General features: G+C 35.1%; 1 protein-coding gene and 1 pseudogene across 2 annotated transcripts in view; one reads left to right on the forward strand and one right to left on the reverse strand.

Moving 5' to 3' along the window:
• The window catches only part of LOC306665440 (heterogeneous nuclear ribonucleoprotein L-like), a 72296-nt pseudogene extending 51805 nt beyond the window's left edge, over positions 1–20491 (reverse strand). Inside the window, exon 1 of the transcript in view lies at positions 20476–20491. The product of the transcript in view is annotated as a heterogeneous nuclear ribonucleoprotein L-like (transcript). The remainder of the gene's footprint in view (positions 1–20475) is intronic.
• The window catches only part of SNAP91 (synaptosome associated protein 91), a 131676-nt gene that overhangs the window by 77826 nt on the left and 27030 nt on the right, over positions 1–26820 (forward strand). Inside the window, 11 exon segments of the mRNA XM_079146953.1 lie at positions 3892–3919; positions 6591–6700; positions 8365–8474; positions 13431–13445; positions 13591–13758; positions 19559–19666; positions 20298–20573; positions 20815–20892; positions 21063–21134; positions 21654–21737; positions 22953–23036. Coding sequence (XP_079003079.1) covers positions 3892–3919; positions 6591–6700; positions 8365–8474; positions 13431–13445; positions 13591–13758; positions 19559–19666; positions 20298–20573; positions 20815–20892; positions 21063–21134; positions 21654–21737; positions 22953–23036 — 1133 coding nt within the window.

A 26820-nucleotide genomic window follows, 5' to 3' on the forward strand; every position in this document is an offset into this window, starting at 1 on the left:
CAGGAAGCTATATGTCCCTGCCTCTGTGGCAGAATGAGCTCATTAACTAAGGAAATGTACACATTCCCTAGAGTCAATCTCTACCCTGTGCAGCGCTAGACACACCCTGTAAGCCAGCTTCACCTTCACCTTGCTCTTTTCACCTCTGGGTGCCTGTGCTCTGTATAGGCCCACACTTCCCCTTATTTTTTGTTAAAGCTGTCAGCATACTGTAATCACCAGAGAAGCTTCTTTCCCTAGTTTCCATCTCTCCTCAGCCCTGACTTCAAATCTAAATTCGCCCCCTAGTGGCCACAGCAAGCTAATTTTGGAAAAATTAGCCATTGATGTTTAGCATTTCTTAGAGAAGTGGAATGAAACTCAGTAATATTCCATTTGAATTGCCTTTTGCCTAGGATAATTTTTCTCTCGCCTTTAAAAATCACTTTATGCTTGTCATATTTCTTTTCTGAATTGGCTGAGACCACATTTGAATTGTCTTTTATTTATTCCCTATTTTGAAAATAAATGAGCTATAATAGTTAACTATTTTCTTCTTTGTATGTTCGTGCTTACCTGGGAACTTAAGTGAAGGGTGAGTACTACATGGAGTGACTTTTTTGCATTTTGTAATTACTAAAAATGCAAAAACACTCTTAAGATTCCACATTTAGTACTGAAAACTTTAAAATTGATTCATTTTACACATCTGTGTTTTTTTCATTATGCTTTATTTTTGTCATCTGAGGTGACTGGCATAAATGGTTTTACTTTCTTTCGGTCTTCTTGGATCTACACTAACAATCTACTTTAGGTTTATAAATATTTCTCTTCAATTTGAGAAATCAAATAATTTTTATTGTTGAGTAAACAAAAGTTTTCCTCCAGCATATTGCAGAAGTGCCAAAAGACAGTTTTGAAAAAGAAAATTGATTACTCGAAATTGTTTTCTTTGTCATCTAGTAGCAGTATGAAACTATTCCAAATTCTTATCAAGTATAACCATAAAATGAAGCATTTAGAAATCTCTGCTATATAAAATATTTATGTTCTTTATATTTAGTGCCTTGTGTCCACAGAAGTTTACTTTGAAATTGTATGTGATACAGTATAATACACCCTTGTGAATTATCTGTTTCTACTAGTCCACAGGAGAAAAGGGAGAATTTATTTTATCCTAAATGTGTGTTTATTAAATGTGAACAGTACAAGAAACTCAGGATGTCTTTTGTAATTAAGATTATTTGAAAGATGACCATAGATTTTTCACATCTGTCTTTTTCTAACATTTATATGCAAAACTGTATAGGAATTATTGTTGTGAATCAAATAAGAAATAATAAAATTTCCTCTTTTGACAGCTTACATTACCATATTGGTAGGAAACTTTGGCATTTGCTGTGTTCACAGTAAAAACTCATGGATTGATCGTAGCATTGTACAGAATTTAGAGTAGATTACCCTATGGGTCATTCTTTCTTTCTAAAATTATCACAATGCATTAGTTTTCCCACTTCAGTTTACTGTGTACTTGATTTCTCTAGATGAAATTTAAAAAATAAGCATTGCTCTTTAATAAACATTGTTACCTACCTATAAAAGATTATAGTATTTTCCTTCATTAAGGGTAATGAACAATAAAATAGAATATCAAGCAAGGAATAAATAAGAAGCAGCAATTTATGCGTTGTGTAAGAGAGGAACAAATGTGCTGGCTCATTTGTGTTTTCAGTGGGGCACACTGCAAAGAACACCAGCACAGGCTCTGGGCAGCAGACAGACTTGGAGCTGAGCCTTGGATTTACCATTAAAGAATGATGAGTCTCAGGCAGGCTGTTAACATTTCTAAGCCTAGAAACCCTCCAGTTTTATTCAGTGATTAATGATGCTTTTTAAAGTTACAACCCCATGGAAGCGCCTTTGGTCCTCACCTTTTTTTTATTATATCAGAACAAAGGCCAAATCTGCTCAAGGGGAACAGAGGTCATCCATATGGACAACATAGTTTCACAGAAAATAAATTTTTAAGACTTCTGGTTAACTTATTGGTTATAAAACAAATAAATGAATGCATTCTTATTTAAAATTTCAAATAATACAGAAAATGCCAGGTGCTGTGTAGAGTGCTAGGATACAAAACATGGGATGAATTCCTTCCCTTCAAAGAATTAACCTCCAGGGATGAAGACAGATAGCTAAACAGACAGTCAAACTATAATGGGCAAGTGGGATAATAGCTCAACAGACAGTAGAGATTTTCACTTGCTTATCCATGGGATAACTACAAGTACCATTTAGTAATCCTTTCTTGTGGGTGTTTGACAAACTGATTCTTGTGCCAATTATATTTTTCACACTTAGCTTTGATATGATGTTCTTTAACAACAAGTAATACAATTCCATCATTTTTACTTTAACTTTATTCTTACTTAAGGGCATAAGATATGATATCATATTTAATTTATTGGCTGGGGAATGTATTTCAAAAGTTCATGCTTATTCTCAATTCTCTTTTCTGTGTTAATATTTGTCATTGTGTCAGTACTGCAGGGAATTGATTCATGAGGATTTCCTGAGAGAGAAATTAATTTAAATTTATTCTGAGGAAAAAGACCATGTCAGATGACATGGTTTTTTCTTTGTTTTTTGTTTGTTTGTTCGTTTGTTTTTGCAGAGTTAGGCTATTATTTTCTTGGGATTTTATTTAAATTTAACTCACTTTCTTTTCCAATTATATAAAGGAAAAAAGGTGGAAGTGTAGAAATCATCAGCCAAACTCATGAGAGAATTTTCAGTCCTATGCTGTACTAGACTTTTAAGTTCTTAAGTAAGTTTCTGTAGATAAAGAAAATACTATGAATCTCTTTCAGTAGACCCTTTGAAATGAGAAATTATAAATAAATGTATATGAGAAATATATTAATCTGGCATATAAGTTGGTGGAAAAAATCACAATATTGTACAAAATTCCAATTACCTTCTGCTAATTTTTTTACTACTATTATATGTGATATTTTCTCTGTAGATGAGTAGAACATCATCCTTGCCATCCAATAAGACCCTGAATATTCCATTTTATTGAAATATATTTTGTCTTCATTTTGTTTTACTACTCATTTTTCCACCAGTTCATGTGAGTAAAATGTAAGCTGTCTAGGTAATTGTTTCTGGATCATTTTCTATTAATGATGTACAAAAGTCAGTGTACCAGTAATCTAACTTTTAAAGAACATTTAGTCTTTCTGAATGTTCCCTTATTCCCTTAGAAACAAGCATCAAAGTCCCAGGTCTTTTTCAAGGTCCCACTAGTCATAATAGAATGATGGAAGTGTTTTTTTTAGCATTTTCATTGCATTCATGAAAATAAAAACAGACACACTTCGGGCGTGTGAATATGGATGTTGACTCATACTTCAGACTCAGGATACACAGGGATCTTTTTTTTCTAGGGTTTCTGCTTTTATGCATCACAATACGATTAAATGAATAGCAATATACGTTAACCTTAGTGAGTTTTTTAACTTTTTAAAATAATAAGAGGTTTTTAAAAATTATATATAACATGCTTTTTCTCAAGTCTTGGCAAATCTTTTGAAAAACTGCAATTTTGACTGTTTGATTTTGATGGGCCTAGGCAATAATGTTTGGCTCAAAGAACTGAATTACTTGAGATAAGAGAAAATAATTTTTAAATCCAGAATTTCGAGTACTAGTAATTTAGCCAATAGGAAATATTGGAAGAGGATATTATAACTAAGTGAAATATTAAAGAGTATTAAAATAGCTTATCCATTACTTGAAAAAAACTGTATGTAAAGCAATTTAATGCTAGACAAAGTGATATCAAACTTAAATGCTTCTACAAATGTATTCATGTATATTCAGTTTTAATTTTCTTATGTTGCCTTTTAGATCTGGTGCTCCCTCTCCATTAAGTAAGGTAAGTTTGGTTTTGTTTTTAGTGTGGTTTTTATAACCATTCTACCATCTCTGTACAGTTCAGTGACATTAAGTATATTTATATTGCTGTGTAACCATCAGCACATACATTTCCAGAACTTTTTTCATCTTCAAAAATGAAAGTCTGTATTCATTAAACAATAATTTCCATCTATCCTCCATCCAGTCCTTGTCTCTATGAACTTGATTACTCTGGACTATATCTGTCCTCTTGTGACTGGTTTATCACATTTAACATGTCTTCTTACCTCAGCCAAAATATAGTATATGCCAAAATTTCCTTCCTTTTTAAGGTTAAATAATATTCCATTGTATGTATATACCACAGTGTGTGCATCCATTCATCTAACAATGGATAGTTGAGTTGCCTCCATCTCTGGGTTATGACAAATAGTAACTGCTGTGAATGTGTGTAAGGATTATCTGATTCCTACTTTCAATTCTTTGGGGTAGAATTGCAGGGGATGGGATTTAAATTTTTTGAGAAAAGGTAAGTTGTGTTTTAATGTATTCTCCTTTATTTTAGCTTATCAGTTCCATGTAGTATAGTTATATGTAATTTATTGGCACTAGATGTTTGAAGTAGGAGAGATTTTCATTTATTAATGTTACAACTGAAAACAAATGTGTCCATGTAATGTTTACTGGTTTCAGAGCATTTTTCATATATTCTGAATCAGAGCCCTGTGAGATAGGTAATGTACAAGGTATGACACATATTTTAATGGCAGAGAAAAAATTGTAACTAGCCATCTTCCCACAAACCTGTCTTTAGACAGTCTGCTACCATAGTTTTAGTAACTCCTTTACCTCCCCATTCTTTTTTAGCATGCTGAAGGACAGAATTAGGATTACCAGTGGTAAAAGCATTTATTTCCAAAGGTCTGTCGTTAACATTTGCTGTTGTATCTCTCAGGTGAAAGTGTAATAGACTTGCTCATTCCTCTTTGGCAAAATTGCACTATAGAATAGATGTCATTACAGACATTCAAGTATGTCATTTTGACTGTGCTGCTGATTCCCAGACACACTGTACTGTGCCAGTGTCCAGCTGGCTAGCTGCTTAAGGTTCCCTCAGGACCTCAAACAAACAAATTAAACAAGCAAGCAGAAAGTTTTCTGGTTTTTCTGATAGAAATCCAGTTTTAAAACCATCATGTCTATGTGAAAAATTCCAATATATGCCTGCTGAATAGAGTGTGATGAAATTGTGGGATGGTCTGCTTCAAAGTTCCGGCCAAATAAAATTAACGGATGTTTTCTTTTCATAATGTTTATTTTTCCCTTGCTCTCATGTCTGCTCAGAGATGATTATATTACAAGGCATCTTAATGGGCTTTTGTAGACCTTCATTTCTGCATTAATGTTGGGAGGATTTATTTTCTGTCATCAAGGTCCCAGTGTTGTCTTAACATCACTTTCTCTAAGTTCATTTACAAATATTGCCTAAAAATAAAATTGTCTTAGAAGCATTGCTATTGTTTACAATAGATAACATATAATTCATTTTAGTTAGCTTTTCCTATTCTGTTGATCACCTTTTATATTGCATTTGGAAGATTTGTACTTTTGTTGAAGAGAAAAGCTTGAGTTGAATTTTTCTAAAATATAATATCTATACCTCTTACATGTTGTCTCTCTCGATTGGCTGAGTGCTTAGAATTTTTATCTGTTGGATTCTGACCTCTTTGATTAGTTATATTCTTGAATGAATAGATGTTAGACAAATCCTATTCAAGTCGAGTTTATTATAAATTCCTCATCTCCTCCAATCTTCTTCTTAAATTATTATTTTTAAAATTTCCTCTAAATTTGGTTTATTGAAATCAGACACCCAGCTATGGCAGTAACAGATAGACTTTGCTTGATCATGGTCTTTGTATATTTTATTTGCTGTTATATTTCTTTTCTACTTACAGAATTAAGTATCAGTAGGTTGTTTTGAAATGTTCCATCAATATTTCTCTTGTGGATACATGGAAAATTAAATAAACTGGGTAAAATAGAATTAGGATGGCTACTACACACAAATTTTAATTTCTTAATATGTTAGTTGATTATTAACATTAACTCCTCTTCTTTTAAAAAAAATAGTCCAGGAAAACAAGGTTTAGACTTTATTCTACTTTTTATTTTTACCTATTTCATATAGGTAAGATATCCTCAAGCAGTCAGTGGCTTGAATCTTGCTTGTGAATTGTTCCCCAACTCCTGACAACTACTTAGGTGGAATGCCCAGATGTTAAAGTGAGAGGACTTCACATGAAGTCTGTTTAGTATGAGAAGGAAAAAGGATGACCTTGGTTTTATAGCAATTATTATTACTGATAATTTTTGAAATATTTAGCAGCTAGTAAGATCCTACCCAATAATTTTATATTCAAATATATTTAGCTTTGATTTTAAATACATGAAGAGAAGTCATTGCACTGTTTGTCTGAATATTTTATCAAAATTTTAAGTAAATTATATTTAGCTTTTAACATATAAGGCATGATTATTATGATTTTGATTTCAAGTTTTCTTGAGTTTTTTTTTTCCCCTCCCATGAGGAATTATCAAAAAATTGCTGGGAATGTCATATGTCTGCAAAGCTCTGTGTCCTATAGATTCATATTTGATTAGAGTGTATTGTACATCTTCACTTTCAGTCTTCGCCAGCTACAACCGTTACATCTCCTAATTCTACACCAGCTAAAACTATTGACACATCTCCACCGGTTGATTTATTTGCAACTGCATCAGCAGCTGTCCCAGTCAGGTCAGTTGATGAGTATACAGTGAACTGTTTGTTAATATTTTGTTCAGTTTTTGTTTTCTTGTCATGTACAGTACCCAAATGATTTCACCAAATGCAATCTATTTCCAGTAGTGTGATATCTGAGGTTGTTTTTGCTACACAACCTAAGTTCTCTCACACTCTTACAGTAACTTAGGCCTGTACCTCTTTAATGGTTGGAAAGATCTAAGCTATAGATATTACCTTGTTACTTAAACATTTGGGAAAGGAAGAAGAACAATGATGCACATACCTTTAGGTTCGTCTGATATTGGCTGATATGGAAAATGTCTACTAAAATTAATTTCTCCTTGCAGGAAATTTAAAAACTGTTTTAAAATGTTTTAAAAAGAACAGCAACAACAAACTTGGAGTTATAGGCCAATTAGCTGGTGCATACAAGGAATCCAAACTCAGGCAGTAGGGAAAAGCTTTCAGGGTATTTCTAAGCAGCTTTCATAGCACCTGTGTGTCAGAGCCGTAGTGATAAAAGTCTGATTGTGCATTCTGTGAAATCTCAGAGCTGCCATAAGAATCACCAACTCATAGGGGTTTCCTCAAATGAAAATTATGGGTCTAGTCTTGGTTCTTTTGCCTTGAGACCTTGAGAGGATTCTTGTCTCCCATTGTAATACCTATAAATGTGACTCTGAATACCTCGAATTTGGAGACTTGAATTTTATACCCATGTTACCTAGGTGCTTTATTTGTTTGGTTCTGCTTTTTATAATAGCAAGCGTGGTGAAACCAAGTCCTTTCTGCTACTGTATTAAGATAAATTGCCTCTTATAAAATCTCTGATTAAACTCTTAACATCTTATTTTCCTTTTTTTTTTTTTTTTTTTTTTTTTTTTTTTTGATACAGGGGTTTGACCCAGGGCCTCACACATGCTAGGCAAAAACTCCAGCACTCAGCCATACCTCCAGCCCCTCTTAATAATAAATGTTTTCCTTTTCTGCCACTTAGTTCAGGTGTATTTACAAAACGGATATCAAAACTAGGCAATATTTTCAGAGGTCTTAAAAGAGTTTTTGAAAACAGCATAATCCTTTCTTCAAAAGAATATTACTTGGAAACCTAATAGGTAAACAAGATAAAAACAGAACTGCCGTTTTGAGGTAAACTTCATACATTATAATCTAATTTAGGAAAAAGATAAATTTGTGATTAATTATTTACTTTAATGTTCTTTGGTTTATAAATTCTTTATAAGACATGAATTTTTTTCTATACAAAAATTTTAGAAATAGAGGAAAAATAATCTTCAGGTTATGATTTTTAATTGCCCTATAGAATACTACCCATGGATCAAATGCAGCTCGCAGCTTTTGTAAATAAAGTGTTAATTGCAATAAAGACACATCGATTTATTTCTGTATTGCACATGTCTTCTTTGGTGCTACCGGCAGAGCTGAGTAGTGATAGGAACCACCTGTCCCTCAAAGCCTAAAAAAAATCACCTATTTCTTTGCAAAAGTAATCTACCAACCCTTGGTATACGCTATACTGCTATATTTTCCAAAATATTACTCTTTCACTGGATTTAAAATACCAAAATCTTTGATATTTTCTACAAAGGTATTTAGGAACAGCTTGACATGATGAAGTTTCAACATCTGATTTTAAAGTTGTATTTTCCTCTCAGTGCTTCTAAACCATCAAGTGATCTGCTGGACCTCCAGCCAGACTTTGCAGGAGCAGCAGCGGCGGCCCCAGCACCACCACCACCCGCTGGAGGAGCCACTGCATGGGGAGGTGAGTGGAATCAAACAGGCCTGTCATTCTGCAGGCATTACGGAGTTGTTTTTATTCAGGTAAATTGTTATATTTACCTTCCAGTCATCCAAAACACTGATAGAAACTTGGAGAGAAAATGCTAAGAATGGTATCCACTTATAGAAATATATATTGAGAAAGAGATAAAGAATGATACAGTTTAAATGTTCAAGTAGTTAAATACTTTTATTTTTACATACATACTTATATTTTAAAAGTTGTAATACAGGAAGTGTTTTTTCTTTGTAATTCTAAAAATCTGGTTATTTTTAGAAATTCTTCTTTAGAGATTGGTGCTTTAAAGGAATTGAATATTCCCGTGAATTTATATTACTCAAGACAGCATTTCTAATTTGGCTTGATCTGGTGTAGTTCTTGGCTGGCTTTAGGCCTCAACTGGTTTAATTCACATTGTATTTGTCTTCATGAAATTTAAATCTATTACAGATTCTTGTCTGTGTCAGAAAAAAATCCACATTACCTGATCAAGAGTAATCATATCTAAGGACCTAATTCCTGTTTGATTCATGGATCTCAGAAAAATCAGCCTTTTATAAATGTTTAGGTATTTTATACTAATATAAAATTAAAGTAATTGCTATATGATTCTCAAAACTGCAAGGAGTTATTTTTTAATATCATGCTGTATTACATCAAACTATCAGAATAAAATTCTCAAAATATTTAAGACATGACATAACTATAGAAGCAACACAGGTAAAAGACTTGGAAACTCAGTAAGAGGAAACCAATTCGATGGTACAGCTGGTTCAAAGAGTGTTCTGAGGAACTGGGTGTTTATAGAGGCTTGAAAGGAATGTTCGAATAAGATGGTGAGGTTAGACACAGTGCAACAAAAATCATGATCTTGAAACCAGGCAAAAATAATTTGCATCATTAGGCAAGATCTGTAACTTAATAGATCTTTTCAGAATTGGAGTTCTTATTTAATAGTAAATAGCAAAGGCAAATGAAGTTACATTAGCCTAGATAATTAAATAATCCTTGGGTGGGTTTATAACATAGTATGTTAGCAAAGCATCAGAAGTACTTTCTGTAATCTCTTGATCTTAATTCCAAGTTTTTGGTTACAAAAATGACAAAAAGTTAACCACTTCAGAAATAAAATTGCTAATTATAAACATGAACATTTTAAGTGTTGGCTTATTTCCATTTTAAATGTTCAAATGTTTAAATGTTCTTCTATATTGAAATGTTCAACTCCTAAGGCTAGAACTCTCAATTTCTTTAGATTGTTCTTGAAGCTTCATTTCAATATATTAAATTTCAGCTGGAAAAGGAAAATATTGCTGAAAATATTTATGAGGATATTATTCTTGTGTGCCCTTTTTCATTTTGAGATTTCTTTTAGATAGTTACAATTTGCTAACAATTTCTTTTCAGTACAATGTCTTACACAATGTATTGTTTTCCTATTTATTTAAGGATGTTTCAAAATCCATACCCTTAAATCAAATTTTCTCAGCCATAAAATTCATATGTGACTTTAATAAAATTTTACAACTTAAAATTTGGTTTTAATTGTAAATTTGTTGAGTTATACAAAGTTTGTTTCAGTCCTACGTAGATGAGTTATTTTTTTAATTCCTTCAACCATTTAAATAAGATTGTGTTCATTAGATAGATAGATGATAGATAGATAGATAGATAGATAGATAGATAGATAGATAGATAGATAGATAGATAGGTGAAAGAAGAGGTGCTTCTTTTTCTAACCTTTCCCACTAGAGGGAGCACTTTTAATTATCAGTGCAAGTACAGGCTGGCAGAGGCTGGGGTTTAGGCCCTTAGGGCTGAATGCTCACATTTTATTTTAAACTGAAAGGGACTTTTCCACTGAGCTGCATCCCCAGTCCTTTTTATTTTTTATTTTGAGACAACACTCAGTTGTGTAGGCTGATCTCGAACTTGAGATTCCCCTGCCTCAACCTCCCAAGTCTCTGGAATTACTGGTATGGATTACCACACAGGGCTGAATGTTCAACAGTTGATGAATAGACACATTTCTGTCACAACAAAACATCCAGAATTGCAGCATTTCCGAGAGAAAAGCTTACGGTGAAATACTAATAAGTAAATTCTCTAATTTCTAAGCAAAATTTTATAATCCTTAAAAAATTGAAGTAATTATAATATGAAATAGAGAAATAATAGTTACCCTCTCTTTGTATTTATGCTATAAATTCCTAGTGATTGAAAATGATGCTAAATTGTAACAGATGTGTGTGGGGGGTAGTTTATCTTCCATAGTGTTAAACAAATGTGATTATTTTCAGTGTCAAATTTATGTTTCCTAGTATTTTAAATGTCTTCTAGAAATTTTGATTTACTGAGTTCTCACATTGTTTTGAAGACCCTAAAAATATCTCCCTAGTGAATTTCAATAAAATCTCTTCATGATTAAAATAAATTTCCAATGGCATTCATGAATTCAAATATGAGCCCTGAGCTATATCACACAACAGAGAATATAGGAGAATGCCCTGTTCATTGAATGCTTAACCTGAAGTTATTATATAATTTAAAAAACCCTTTATAGTTAGGATGCTAACTATAATTCCACTGCTGAACACTAAGAAAGCCTGAACTTCCTGTCAGCATCGTGACCTCAGAAAGTCTAAAAAGTTTTAATGCCTCATAGTCCCTCTCAATTCATCCTACAGATTCTTCTCACATGTTGTCATACAGTGTTTATAAGTGTGTGGATTATATATCACATTGAAAAACATCAGACAGTGCGAAATCTATGGAAAAAAATGGTTTATGTTACCATTTCCTTTTTCCTAGCACCTAAACTTCCTTTTACTTCTTTGCCTACATACTGGTATGTTCTATTATCTAACCTATAGCTATCATAAAGCTCACACTTATTCTCTGGCATTCCAGGCCAAAATCACACATCAAATAAAGAAGATTAATAAAGTTCAGATAACTATCTTTTCTTCAGAATTGATGTTTATAGTGTAGTGAAATCAGTCAAAGCAGATGAATGATAAATCTGGTAGGAAATACTTGGAGTTTGTCATGGTTGTTCAGGCCAAACTTCAGATAAAGTCTCTTGACTACCCTTGCCCTCCATTTTCTTATTTATTTATTTATTTATTTTGATTCATTTAAACAAATGGGGTACAACTGTTGTTTCTCTGGTTGTACATGAAGTAGAGTCACACCATTTGTGTAATCTACATGTACTTTGGGTAATGATGTTTGTCTCATTCTGTTATTTTTCCTTCCCCCCACCCCCGCCCCACCACTCTTTTCCCTTTATACAATCCATCCTTCCTCCATTCTTGCCTCCCTCCCACCCCCTGTTATGTATCATCATTCGCTTATCAGAGAGATCATTCAGCCTTTGGTTTTTTGGGATTGGCTTATCTCACTTAGCATGATATTCTCCAACTACATCCAGTCACCTGCAAATGCCATAATTTTATTCTTTATGGCTGAGTAATATTCCATTATATATATATATATACACACACACACACACACACACACACACACACACACACACACATATATATATCACAGTTTCTTTATCCATTCATCAATTGAAGGGCATCTAGGTTGGTTCCACAATCTGGCTATTGTGAATTGAGCAGCTGTGAACATTGGTGTGGCTGCATCACTGTAATATGCTGATTTTAAGCCCTTTGGATATAGGCCAAGGAGTGGGATAGCTGGCTCAAATGGTGGTTTCCTTACAAGTTTTCTAAGGAATCTCTACACTGCTTTCCAGAGTGGCTGCACTAATTTGCAGCCCCCAGCAATGTATGAGTGTACCTTTTTCCCCACATCCTCACCAACACCTATTGTTGCATGTATTCTTGATAATTGCCATTCTAATTGGGGTGAGATGGAATCTTAGGGTAGTTTTGATTTGCATTTCTCTTATTGCTAGAGATGTTGAACATTTTTTTCATATATCAGTTGATTGCTTGTAGAGCTTCCTCTGTGAAGTATCTGCTCATTTCCTTAGCCCGTTTATTGACTGGGTTATTTGTATTCTTGGTGTAAAGTTTTGTGAGTTCTTTATAGATAGAGACAGCAATCATGAAATTCATTTGGAAGAATAAGAGACCCAGAATAGCTAAATCAATTCTTAGCAGGAAAAGTGAAGCAGGGGGTATCACAATACCAGACCTTCAACTATACTACAGAGCAATAGTAACAAAAATGGCATGGTATTGGAACCAAAATAGACAGATATATCAGTGGTACAGAATAGAGGACCCAGAGACAAACCCACATAAATACAGTTTTCTCATACTAGACAAAGGTGCCAAAAACAGACAATGGAGAAAAGATAGTCTCTTCAACAAATGGTGCTGGGAAAACTGGAAATCCATATGCAGCAAAATTAAGCTAAACCCTTCTCTCTCACCCTGCCCAAAATTCAACTCAAAATGGATCAAGGACCTTGGAATCAGACCAGAGACCCTATACCTTGTAGAAGAAAAAGTAGGTCTAAATCTTCATCATGTTGACTTAGGACCAGACTTCCTTAACATGATTCCCAGAGCATAAGAAATAAAAGCAGAAATCAATAATTGGGATGGATTCAAACTAAAAAGCTTTTTCTCAGCAAAGGAAACTATCAGCAATGTGAAGAGAGAGCCTACAGAGTGGGAGAAAATCTTTGCCACACATACTTCAGATAGAGCACTAATCTCCATTTTCATATCTATAAAATTGGAAGCTCATCTAGAGGATCCCTAAGGTCCCTTCCAGCTGAAATTTCCATGGTAATAATAGATAATGCACTTATGCTTTAATCACAAATGGTCTGGGAAGTTATGTAAAGCCAACATGTCTTTATTCTGTGCCTCACCCTGCTTGGGTATTAGTATGGTTAAATGTTTCAGCTTGAGCTCTTATTTCTTCATATGCTGCCGCATGTTTGGACATCAATAGACCTTTTGGGAGAGGGTGAGTAAAGTTTTATTTTCGAACTTTTTTTTTGAGAGACTTACGTGTCTTAATAACTGTCCTCATTTTGACTTTTTGGAATCTGGTTTATTTGTCCTTTCCTTTCCTTTGCTTCCATTTGCTCTCTGTCTTTGGTGAAATACAGATTCTTTGGCTGCACTTTCCTCTGTTCCCACTGAAGCACAGATTTCAGACCCGTTTGCACCAGAACCTACCCCTCCCACTACAACTGCTGAAATTGCAACTGCTTCAGCTTCTGCCTCAACTACCACCACTGTGACTGCTGTCACTGCTGACGTGGATCTCTTTGGAGGTTAGTCAGTCACATCTCTACTCTTTAATTTTCCTTTTGGGATGGCTAAAATTACCTGAGAGTTAAGGCATAAGTCTTTTGACATTATGTAACAGCATGGCAGAGTGTGTAGGTGCTTTTTTCAGTGTTTGTTCGTATGTAATCACCTTTGCTAAATTCATCAACTTTGTCCCCTCTTCATTTTGATGCTTTTGTAGCTGAGGTTGCAATAGGTTAAGCTCATTAGATCTCAGTTTAGCATTTAAGTTGCCACAGGAACTCTGAACCCATACGTGCTCCTGCCCTGCAGTATCTCCGTGTGAATGAGACAGACCTCTCTGTCATATTCAGGTTTGATTTTGGGACCAAATTAGAACTATCCCAGAGAATAGCTAAAGAATATGGGAGGTAAAAAAGTTATTTCTTAATATTTAGGATAAAAGTCATGTAAGAATAGTTCAAATTTGAAGTTCTCTAAAAAAAGTTTAGGGATATGCCTAATTTTTGCAACTTTAAGCTTTTTCTGTCCAAGTAAAAAGTTGGTTCATCTTGGATTTGGGAACTTTGAGACATCTGAAGCAGCACTTGACAGGCTGATTGAAAACAGATTTAGATCAGTCTTTGAAATGTCTAGAAATGTGTTTTCCATGCAAATGTAAATTCTGAGCCAGTAAAATGCCCTAGACTCTGCCAGTGTAATATGCTTGGACCTGATGAACCATCTGAAGTCAGCTTATTTATTTATTTCCATTTGAGTGGAGCTGGTGTCCAACCTGGAGAAATGCACACATCAGATACGTAAAATGAGTAGTGTTATAGTCATTATAGTTTTGTATTTCTTCATTACCATATAATATCTTTACCAGAGCATTTTGAGAATGTAGTAAAGAATTTGGAGGGAGCAAATGATAGGCAGGAGAGACTTGGCTGGCTCTGGTGGAATCAGTGCCCTCCCCTGGGAAGACACACTTACACACTGTCACATACCACTCCTCTGCAGCCCTGGCCGAGTCTCTGAGGTTGTCCAGGACAAGTATAGTGCTCAGTTGTGTGTCACAGCATTGCAGTCACTGGTTCACAGGAGATTTTATTCCCCTTTACTCTGATGCCATCCTTATAAGGAGAAGCCTGGTTTTCAAAAAAGCAGAAGAGAGAGCATTACACGCCCTTAAATATTTTATTACAAAGTCACCCAAAAGAGAAAATTAGTTTTTCAGTAATGCCATTTAGCTTTCTTGATCAAACTTTTAAGTTTTAGTTTAAACATATTAAATCAACTTCTTTACCTCCCTCTTCCCACACCTTTATTAGTGTTGGGTTTGGGTGGTTTCCCATAGGTCTGTGTTAAAAGAAAAACTAGAAGGAAAATGGGAAATGTGGAGAGGACAGATAACAATTTTGTGCTGAAATCTTTCTGCAGTTTTTGCAATTTAAATTTTTGCTTTATAATCCACCTGTAAGGAGTTTGATCACCTCTAAGAAATCAGTCAACTCTGTCTTGCGTCTATCATAACCTTCTCAAATAATAAAACCTAAGATATTTCTCTGAAATATTCTTTTAGGCTTTTATGTGGTTGGTGTTTATCATTTGTTACTGCTTTGACTTTTTTTGTCAAACAGAAAAATCTTTATGTTTGAATTTTTTTCATGATGACATTCTTTTTACCTTTAAAAAAATACAAGTTCCAAGGACTAGCCCTTCAGAGAGCCACATAACTTAATGCCAAAGAACAGGGCTGCCCTTGCAATTAGTATTCTTCCTAGCCATCTGGCTGGAAAATAAGCAAAGATGAGTTCATCTGCAGATCTCATCACAACCATTTTATTGATCCGCATAGTTCTGTGAAGTGTCTCCTGGCCTCTGACAGCTGTCATTGCTCTATCCTGTGTCCAGGAGTCTATACGTGTCACCGTTTTGTGGTTTTCAATGGTCTTCCCTATTGTCTTTCATGTGCTTAGTTATAAATGATTATAAAAAAATCATTTAGAAATTTTACTTTAAATAAAGACATAAACTTAAATCTCTTTGAGCATATTGTGTGACCACCTTTAAATATGTTTTCTCTCCAAATTGGGCAAGTGGAAAAACTCTAATAAGGTCACCAGTTATATTTTGTTTACTCAACTTTAAAATATATCTTCTTAAGGTGGCAAGTAATGTTTATGACAAGTAGGTAGATTTCTGTGGAAGTTAATTCAATGGATTTCAATTTCAGAAAAGCTGCTATTTAATTCCATGAATATGAAATCCAAAAATATTAAGTTTTTCTCTTTTAGTACTGTACATGAATTACAGATTTGCAAAATAGAAAATATCTGTTGTTTTTAAAGAAATATTCAGAGGGATATCGACATAGTATTTTAGTCCTATCAATGTAAGTAGTTCATTTAAGTCATTAAAAAATGTCTTTTCAGATACATTTACTAAATGGTTTATTTTTTTAAGGTGAACTTTTAAGAAAAAGAATCTGATTTCTGTGGTCATACAGAACGAAATTATAAAAGTGATGTGCTTAACAATTTAGTAAAATACATAGATAATGATAAAAATGAAAGAATCTTTAAAAACATCCTATTTTTCTTTTATGCAAATTTCCCTAATATAGCACATTGGTTTGTAGCAACCTGGGATATTTTTAAGCACTGGAATCAGTTAGTGTTAATTCCTCAACACACCCACAAGGGGACCCTTTTAGTGAACTTTGTCAATTTGTGAATGAGACTTCATGAGGACAGGTCTGTAAGCATAAAACCAAGCACTTAGAAACCAAAGAACTTAGCTCACAAGTCTAACTCCATTTCTATACATTAATTAGCAAAGTAAGTCAATTGACCTTCCTTAAAACCAATACTTAAACATAGGTACTTACAACTAGATTTTGCTAAGAGTTTTATTATCTAGAAACTCTGGAGTAAAGGGAACCAGAACTGTGTCTTCTAGGCCACTGATACCAATGGTTGCCATTGTCCTGGGTATAGGAGTGATAAATGGCTTGTGTGGCTGAAGTAAACAGATCAGTTCTGACCAGGAGAATCAGTAGTTACTGGAAGTTTTGAGAAAGGTAGTCATGTGATTAAAAGTATTACAGTGCTAAAGGGAAAAAAAAAAAGTAGGTTGCTGCAGAGTAGTTTGCAGCAGTCAGCTCAGTTTGCTGGTGAGGCTCTGGCCTGAGTCCATGATTATGGAGGAGCAGGAGCATGCCTTTCCAGGAAATCTCACTGGTCAAAAAATTGGCAAAACGTAGAAATGAACTGCGAATGACTAACAAGGGAAAAATAACTGGATTGGAGAAAGCTTTGGTTTGCAAAACTGGAAAGATAATGCTGCCACCGATAATGAAAAAAAAAAAAACAACTAGGTATTTAAAGAAGCTTTTCTTGTCTTTTTTTTAACAACATGGAAATTTTATTTTCTCTCACAGTTCTGGGACTGACTGGTCTCAGTGGGGCAGTTCTCACTCAGTGTCCTTCTTGTTGACCATACTTCAACAGTGATGGTGGTGGCATCTGGAGGCTCATTCATACCTTCTTCCTCTGAACTGGGAAGACTCAGACAGCTGGGGACAGGAGTAGATGAGTTAAATTATTAACATTTAGTCTTAACAAGAGCAGCATTAAAAGGAGATGTGGGGCTGGGGATATAGCTCAGTTGGTAAAGTGCTTGCTTTGCATGCACAAGGCTCTGAGTTCAATCCCTGCCACCACACACACACACACACAAAAAAAGGAGATGTGTTGCTGATATGTGGCAGGGGAACCCTATCCTAAGGATGGAGCTATAAATACAGGTTTCACCTACTTAAACCTAAGTGATAAACTAGAGAGCCCATGCATATCTCCTTGACCCCGGCACGAATACATGTATCGTCTTGAAAGGAATAATAGAGGGCTGCACGGTTCATAACAGCACAATACAGTGGAGAAACATACAAACTCCTTCGACAGCTGCAGGCCAAATCCTAACTCTGCTGTTTTGCTGACTGTATGACATTGGTCAAGTCATACGACTTTTTATATTTTTTTTTTAAGTGACAAAATTTATATTGATTGTCGTGTACAATGTGATGTTTTGAAATACATATAGATTGTGAAATGGTTAAATCAAGCCAATTAACATATGTATTAGCTCAATCATTTCCTATAGTGAAAGCATTTAAAATCTTTAGGCCTTGGTTCTCTTATATAAGAATGAAATTACTAGAAGCTACACCACAAGATAGTTGCAAGAATCAGATTTAATAATGTTAAAAATATGACTACTGTTACAGTTTCTACTCTTTCCACTGTTATTGGCCTCCATTCCGGGTCATATCGGAATAAAAAGAAAAACAGACCTGAGTTATAGCAGAAAATATATGGTCGTCTCAACCTCCTCTTACGCTTTTCTTGTGTTTTTCTGCCCTCCTCTTAGGGCTTCATGATGCTTGATGTCTTCTGGTGTCTGGGGATAGTTTTCCCTGTCCCTCCATGTAGTTTTCATTCCCAAAATTATTTATTTGATCTCCAGACATGACATATATTCCCTCATTATAGGTCAGAGAAGCAATCAGATCAAATTATCTGTAAAACACTGTGTTTATAAAGAATTTTTCAAATGAGTCTCAAATTTAGTGCTTTCTTATTCCACTAGTCCTCAGTGTGTTAATAAATATGTTTTGTACTTAAATCTGTTTGGGGCATATAGGGTTAAACTTAAAAACAAGTATCTTGACTGTAGGACTTCCTAGATCTTAATATACCAAATAAATCTCTGAGGAAGGGGATAAGGAATATACTCTGTGGCATTTCCCAACCATATTTAACAAATTCTTTCTTTCATTTTTTTTCTTTGTACTGGGAATTGAACCCAGGGGTGCTTTACCATAATTAACATGGTTTACTGGTAGAAGTACATTGGGAATGCATATATCAGCCATTTTTTAAGTAGGTATTTTAAACTGGTCCTGCCTGGATGTTAGTGACCTTCCTCCTATAAATAATAATGTGCTCATAGTCTTAAAACATGGAAATGTATTTTTAATCTGTCAAAAATAGATCATTTTCCAAAAAAATGGAGAAATATAATATTTTAAAACAATAAATTTAAGTAGAAATGAAGACATTATAGCATCATGCCCTAATTTGCTTATCTTTATTCCTTTAAAATAAGTCCTTGGGAGCTGAAGGAATAGCTCCTTGTGGAGAGCGCTGGCCTAGCATGCGCAAGGACCGTGGTTCGAATCCCCGGCAGCTCAAATGAGAAGAATAAATAAATAAATAAATAAGTCCTTGATGATAATTTTTACTGATAGTAAAGACTTAACATTTATGAAGTTAGTAAACCTTTCATGTTGACAGTGTAATTTTGTACTAGACCATAAAAATTTTAGTACTAGAATTGTTTGTTTACATTGCCATCATCTGTTTAAAATTATTTGCATTAAAGAAGGCATTACAGTAACAGTGAATAAGTATCACCTGGACATGAAAGTTTAATGTCTTAAATTACATAATAAAATTATTTTTGTATTTTAATTTTCACATCCATTTATTTCTAATGATACATAAAACATGCTTCTCAGAGCCCTTATACAATGAGAATCTGGTTGGATCCTAATAGGCCTAGCAGTATCCACACTCCTCCATTTGCATGTTAACTAACATGAAGGTTCACAAAGAATAATTGTTTTGTGATTGCCAAAAGTGCATGGGCCATAAAAGTGCATTTTAAAAAATTCATGTTGTATAAGGGAGCCTTCTTCACAATTTAACTTGGTTCTTTTACTATATTTTCTTCTCTTTTATTCCTTTAATTTCTGTTGTTTTAAAAACTGCGCCCAAGATGCCTTTGCAGCTTCTCCTGGGGAGGCCCCTGCAGCATCCGAAGGGGCCGCCGCACCAGCTACCCCAACCCCCGTAGCGGCAGCACTTGATGCATGCTCAGGAAATGGTGGGTTTACAGTCACGAGCCCGTCTGTTACTTTTCTGTCCTAATGTGAAACCCTTGTAGTTAGATGTGGCCATATGTTTTTCTAATTTTATTTTCTTCTGAGTATAAACTATCATTCATCATAATTGAATAAATAATGCCAGCACATAAAACATTAAGACAATGAAGTGCATACTTATCAAAATTGACAATTTCTCACAATTGACAATTTTTGTCAGTGCAAGTATGCTTTCTTAATGTTTGGTTTTTCTTCTAATGCCATGTTGTACTCTTGTAACAGTGAGTTCAAATATATTGGCATGTTTTAATGAACTTTCAAAGCCACCCGATTGACTAGATTAAGGAAGCGTTTGAAGGGTAACAATCTCGGATCCTAGACTGTAGGCTAATCTCACGGCACTTTACAAAGTGTTTCAGATTCTTATTTTGTGGTACCTACTACATTTTCTTTTATCTTTAGAAAAACATTCTAGTCACTGACCCCTGCTAATAGGATAGTAGTTAAATTCAAGCAGCCTGAGGCCTAGCTAGCGTGTAAATGTGTGTAAGTTGTCTTTTACCTGTACTTACACCACTGTCTCTTGTCTCTTTCCTTGCTGATGCTCTGTGTTTCCACTTTGCTTTCCAAAAGACCCCTTTGCCCCGTCTGAAGGTAGTGCAGAGGCAGCGCCCGAGCTGGACCTCTTTGCAATGAAGCCACCTGAGACCAGCGTTCCTGTAGTTACCCCTACAGCTAGCACAGCCCCTCCAGTTCCCGCAACCGCTCCTTCTCCTGCTCCCGCCACTGCAGCTGCCACTGCTGCCACTACTGCTGCTGTAGCCGCCGCCGCCGCCGCCACCACCACCTCCACCACCTCTGCCGCCGCAGCCTCCACCACCGCTCCTCCTGCTCTAGATATTTTTGGTGGTAATTTTTTTTGTTCTTGTTGTCGAGCTCTTTCCATCTGATGGATTGAATTCTGGTCCTTGAGATGTACTGCACATATAAGTCTTCCTGCATGAATACCCTGTCACTAAATGGTTCGTTAGAAACCATTGGTTAGTTAACTCAGAATCCTGCCGAATGCTTGCTAATCGGAACTGGGGAGTGGTGCTGTTTCAGGCTTGTTTTTCAAGTTGAGTAAAGGCATGTGTGTTCTTGGTCTTAGATCTATTTGAGTCTGCTCCTGAAGTTGCTGCAGCGCCTAAGCCAGATGCTGCTCCTAGCATAGACCTGTTTGGTACAGGTAAAACCAAAGCAACCCTTTTTTTTTTTCTTTCAATTTAGTTTTCTTAGATGTTTTCATGATTAAGCTTTGTACTCACCTGTGATAATGCATTTGTTAGATTTGTGACTTTGATTTCAGCTTTCTGCTACTTACTTCTGCTTGGTTTTGGTTTGTTTCACTTTTGGAAGATGCTTTCTCCTCTCCACCACAAGGGGCCTCTCCTGCACCTGAGAGTACTCTCACTGCTGACCTCTTATCCGGTGAGTGCTTTGCCAAGGCCAAGCCTTCAGAGCTGTCTCATGGGGGTTATGCCTGAAGAGGCCTATGCAACAACTTGAGGGTTTATCTTATGTTCTTTTAAACTCAGAATCCATTTATGAAAAAGGTGTCATTCTTTGTCCCATCACCAACTGATGAGGGTAATATATCCAAGACTGGTAAAAAGAGAAAACTACTCACATTAAACCTCTGACTTCAAGGAGTCAAATTTATTTTGTTTGGGAACATAGGTATTTTAAAATCTACTTTATTTCCTTTTTTTATTATTTCTTTTTAGTTTTGCATGACATTAGAATCCGTTTTGACATAATAATAAAAACATGTCATCTATCATGGTCTAGTTCAGACCCCGGTACCTCTCTACTTGCTTTTCTTAACTGTTAAGACTGTACAATCTTCTGCCTGGAGTTAACCATGAAATCTCAAGGTGCCGTTTGTCAAGGCTCCTGCTTTCATTTTCCTTTGAATGACATGCACTTCGTGTCTGTGCTTCACTGCAGTGGATGCGTTTGCAGCACCATCTCCTGCAACCACTGCCTCTCCAGCAAAGGTGGAGTCTTCAGGCGTGATAGACCTTTTTGGGGGTGCGTATCTCTCCTCCTTGGACACTTACAGAGTCTCTTTTTTTTCCCCCCAGAGTAGTTTCTAGACCTTCTATTTCATTATATTCCAACATTTTTTTTTTTCTTTTGAAGTAAAGTTATTTCTATCTCTTAAATGTAAACTTAGTTTAAGGTCTTTTTTATTTCTTTGCCATCATCTCCTTCATCCTCATCAAATCATCATAATTTTCAATGCATGACCTAACAAAACCAGAGAGGTTTTCATTTGGAGTCTTTGTGGTTTCAACTTTTTGTTCATCCTAATGTGTAATCACCTAATTGCAGTTTCCTCATACTGTTCTTCTGTGATGATTCTGATCCGTTGGCTAAATCAACATCCCTGAGTTCTTAAAAGCACTATAAACATAAACCAGATAATTCAGAATTGAAAACAAGCCAGCCAAAACTGAAAGCTTATATATTATATGTCATATGATTTATTTATATTGAGCTCAATGTTTTAAAATTCTTCCAGAGAATTGCAAAATGTTTCCCAGACTTTAATATATTATCTTCTTCCTTTATATACCTTAAAGCAGGAAGACATATTGAATTAACTCATTTGGATGATAAATCTAAAGTCTTCTGTTAGTAGTAATCTTACAGGAAAAGGGTCTGAAGTGATTTTGTGAAGTGTGGATGGCTCTAGGCTAAAATGCTATCATTTTCAAGTTATGCCCACATTGAACATACTGTACATTGAGGCATCATGGGACATGCCATGATGGGTACAGCAGGGTACAGAGATGTCACAATTTCTGACACTGTGTCTCGAAACTTGGGTCCTGAAGTGCCCAAACACTGAAACTTGATATGTAGGTACAAGTAGAATTGCTACTGCTACAGCTGCATGAATTAAGTTTATTAAAGTTTTAATGAGTTCATGGAGTCTTTAATGGGGGAATTCTGTTTTACCTTTTAGTAAACTTTTTAAAATCTCAATCCTGTCTTCTTAAGTGACAGTATTTAGTCCAAAAGATTTCTTTAAAAAAAATGTATTAATCTTATAAGGAGGTATTAATTCCTAAATATGTTAGAACTCTTTTGAGAGAATAAGCTATTCAGAGCATAATTCATTTCACTCAGTCACCATACAGAATGTCATGTCTATGCATATCTCTGCGTGACATAAAATTACTCACTATACTTACTGTTTACACTCTCTTACCTTTTTGCTGCACAATGGATAATGGATAGATGCATTTGGAAGTAGTGCTTCTGAACCCCAACCTGCACCTCAGGCTGCTTCTAGTTCATCAGCATCGGCAGATCTACTAGCTGGTAATTAATTAAATTAAAATAAATTGGTATTTTGTAGAAATTTGAATATATTTTTATAAGTAACAGATCACATGAATTGCAGGGTATATTTCTTTCTTTTCCTTTCAAGATAGGAAATTGAAAAACATGGTATTATATAATAGAAGTTTGATTATTTTCCAGGATTTAAATCACAGTTGTATACTAGTTTTAAATCACAGTTGTATACAAGCCACCCTGTGACTCCTTGGGTGCTCTACTCTGCCTTACTTTCAGTTAGCACGTTTCTTTTTGTTTACTAAAACAGAAATGTGCTTATGTAGCAATTTTATCTCTTAATGCCTATGCTTACATTTTTTGAAGGAATTGGGGAAATGTACCTTGATGTTTGATATTTGACTTTGGAATGTATAAATCACTCTAGACGAAGCTGTTATATAGATTTCTCCCATTGAAGTGAAGCAGTTGCTACACATATCATTTGGGTGATCCCAGCTCCTCAGGGCTATAGGGTGGCACACATTGACATGATTTACATAGAATCATTGCTTATTGCTAGGATAGTATAGATGGAATAAAAAAAAATAATTCAAAGACTCAAAGATAGTAAAAGCCAAGTATCAGTTACTGATAGTCAGACCTAGAAAACTGCTCGTTGTTAAGACCTCAGTAGGAAGTTTAGGTTCAGATTATGAATGGAACTTGCAAAATGCTGCTGGCTCACGTTGCTCTAATTTTACTTGTATGCACAACAGGAAGCATAGCAGTAGTACCACAGAAGCCTGGAACCCTCAGGTGTAGCTTCCCGTGTCCCTCCTCAGTCCCCACAAAGGTTACATTTTGGTCCTAAGGTTGACAAGGGGTTGATGTGAGTGTGGGTCAAAAAGGGAAGCTACCACATCTAGAGTCTTTCAGCTTAAATACCATGGCAACCATGTGGTCTTGTATAGGGTAAATTCCCATTTTTAAGTGTGGTTGAAGTCTGTAAATTATAAGTAGTATATGAAAAATCCTGACACCAAGTGTAGCAGATGAAGGAACGTTTATTCTTGAACTAGAACTGTTAGTGGCAGATCCTAAGGGATCTTCATCAACCTTCAGAGTGGCAGGAAATCTGGCTTGTCTGGTCTTTCCTTAAGAAGCTGGAGGAGATGGTAACAGCTCAGCTGTTAACTTTTCTTTCCCTCAGTAATTCAGTCTGATTACTTCGGACTGTCCTAGGGGCAGAAGCATTTCTTTTGTATCCTTCCCATCCTTTCCAGACCCCTTAATCAGACATGACACTCTTGTTTGCTAAATCCTCTCATCCCAGTGACAGCCAGATGGTATTCTCCTATCCAATTCAAAGTCAGAGGTTGGTGACAGAGTCCAGAGGTTTAATCCTCAGGGATGAAATTAGGATCTAAAGCATATCTGGAGCAAATACAAAGGTTTTGTCACCAATACCAAGTGAAAGAGCAAGTGCCTGAGGTCCTGGGAGAAGTATTCAAAGTATTGCAGGTTAGATCACTTCACCTAACATAAATCTATTCAACTGACCTATCCATTCTGAAATCATAGTATAAAGGGGTTAGGAAAGAGAAAATTAGTGACAAATATCATATACATAGGTCTTATTTAGTGTGTACTTCCATTTCTTCTTCTGAATGTTCTTATGACTCTTTCAATGATTGGAAAAGTTGTGTGTTGTACCACCTTTCTTATTTCTGGGATTTTTCTATTTAAATCATTTAATATTTAATGCAAATAGGCATATGTAGGTGTTAATGTCTAATTTGCTTTCAAAACAATTAATTTACACATATAGGAGCATCTGATTTACTTGGCACAGGCTGTTCCTCCTTCACCCCATTTCCTGATGTAAGAAATTTTAAATTACTTTTGCTTTTGGTAAGTTTTAATTTGAAGGGCTAGTTTCTCATACTTCCCTCTGTTTTGCTTATAGAAAAATATTAATACTTGTAGAAGTACCAAAACATCAGGAAATTATTTTCTTACTGAAAAAACAAAATCATGGCTTATCAATATAATTCTGTCCTGTGAATGTCCCTAGTCTCCTCCCCAATAAGCCCTGCTAATATACAGAACAAAAAATGACAGTCATGTTCATTTGTACAGTATAGCTGACAATAGCTATTTCTGAGTTTTCACATTGCCCAAACATTTTTGCTTAATGCACATCAGTAAAACAAATATTTGGAGCTCAGCATTATGGCAATTTGCAGTGAAGCATAGTACTTTCTTTTTACTTACATGTTTTTGTGAGCAGGAATCAACCAAGCCCAGAGTCTGGAAATGCAAAGGAACATTAAAAAGCAAATGAACCTAATCATAGATAACAAGCCTACAAATGTGACCAGATTTAAATCTTATTTGAACCAGAGAGAGAGAGTGAGAGGACTTTGTGAAGACTTCTCTAGTCTTATATTATTAGTAGTAAAACCATTTTGTGAAGAATAAAAAAGAAAATAGTACATATATACCATCATGGGAGGTTTAGACTCTCCAAAAGGAACATTGGTCATTGAGCTGAGGATTTTCATCTCATGCCTGATTAAGATTAGAGGTTTTGAAAAAGTATGTTTACATGTTTAAAAAAAAAAGGAAAAAAACAATAAATATATGCATAGGTAAGTGTTAAAATGATTTTAGGAATTCTCTCAATTATTCAGATTATTAGTAGAATAAAGATGTTATTCATATCTCAGATAATAGATAAGGATATTAAAACTGGAGAATTAAGCTTATAATAAATAAAAGTAAATATTTTATAGACTGAAGAGTAGAGCTATCTTTTTGCTCAAGATACCAAAAGTTACAGATTTACCAATTGTAAATATCAATGTTTGAAAGATACAGAGATTCTGGATAACAAAGGTGGAAATGGAATTAAGAGAAATTAAGTGTATCTGAATGATATGCCTCTGAGGTCACCATTAAGGAGGACAACCATGTTCTTTCATGATAGACACAAGTTCAAGGTGATTACACCATAAATCTGTGTTAGTATAGAAATGTGCCCTATCCTATCTTCAATTCCAAAGATAGGGAACAATATGAGCCAACTTTATGAGGCCCTTTGTAGTTTTGCATTCTTTCTCTTAACCACATTTTAGCAGAGCCACAGAATTCCTTGAAGTGAGTTTAAAACACCAAAAGGTTTCATGTGGAATTAAAAATTAACAACTTCCACTAAGGGAAGATATGTGGAGGACTTATTAGTTCTGTCATCCTGCGTAGGAGTAGTAAACAATCTGAAAGCATCAGACAAAAGGCTTTGAGACTACTGCTTCTAGAAAATACTATTTCAGACCCATGTTAGCAGAATGTATTAATAAGTGCATCACTGACAATAATTGAAACAATATCATCTTTATAATAATGGAGGAAATGTTAGGTTTCAGGGCAGTATCGTGGAAGTGTGTTTATTCACCAATTGTTCAAATTTTCACTCTCCTGACCAAGGTGATGTGATGTTTAGGTATATTACGATGCTCAGGTTTGATATATCTGTATTAATAGAATTTCATTAAGTATCTGGGTTCTTTCCTTTTGGAAAGGTACATTTGTAAGCCTAATCATCTTGTGATTAAAAGCGGTGTGTCCGCAGACGGTTAAGGCTCTGAAGATAGCTGTTCAGTTAGCTCAGGACAGTTCACATATGACTATGGGACATCTGGAAGCCCACTTATTATTACCCTATTTTCAATTTCATTCTGTATAACACCTTTCCTAATATAACTTAGAACCATACAGAAAGATGATTTGGGTTTTTCTATTACTTACCTCTATTTCATGGCTCTAA

The sequence above is a fragment of the Sciurus vulgaris genome (assembly GCF_902686455.1).
Source record: "Sciurus vulgaris genome assembly, chromosome: 7".
Taxonomy (NCBI): Eukaryota; Metazoa; Chordata; class Mammalia; order Rodentia; family Sciuridae; genus Sciurus; species Sciurus vulgaris.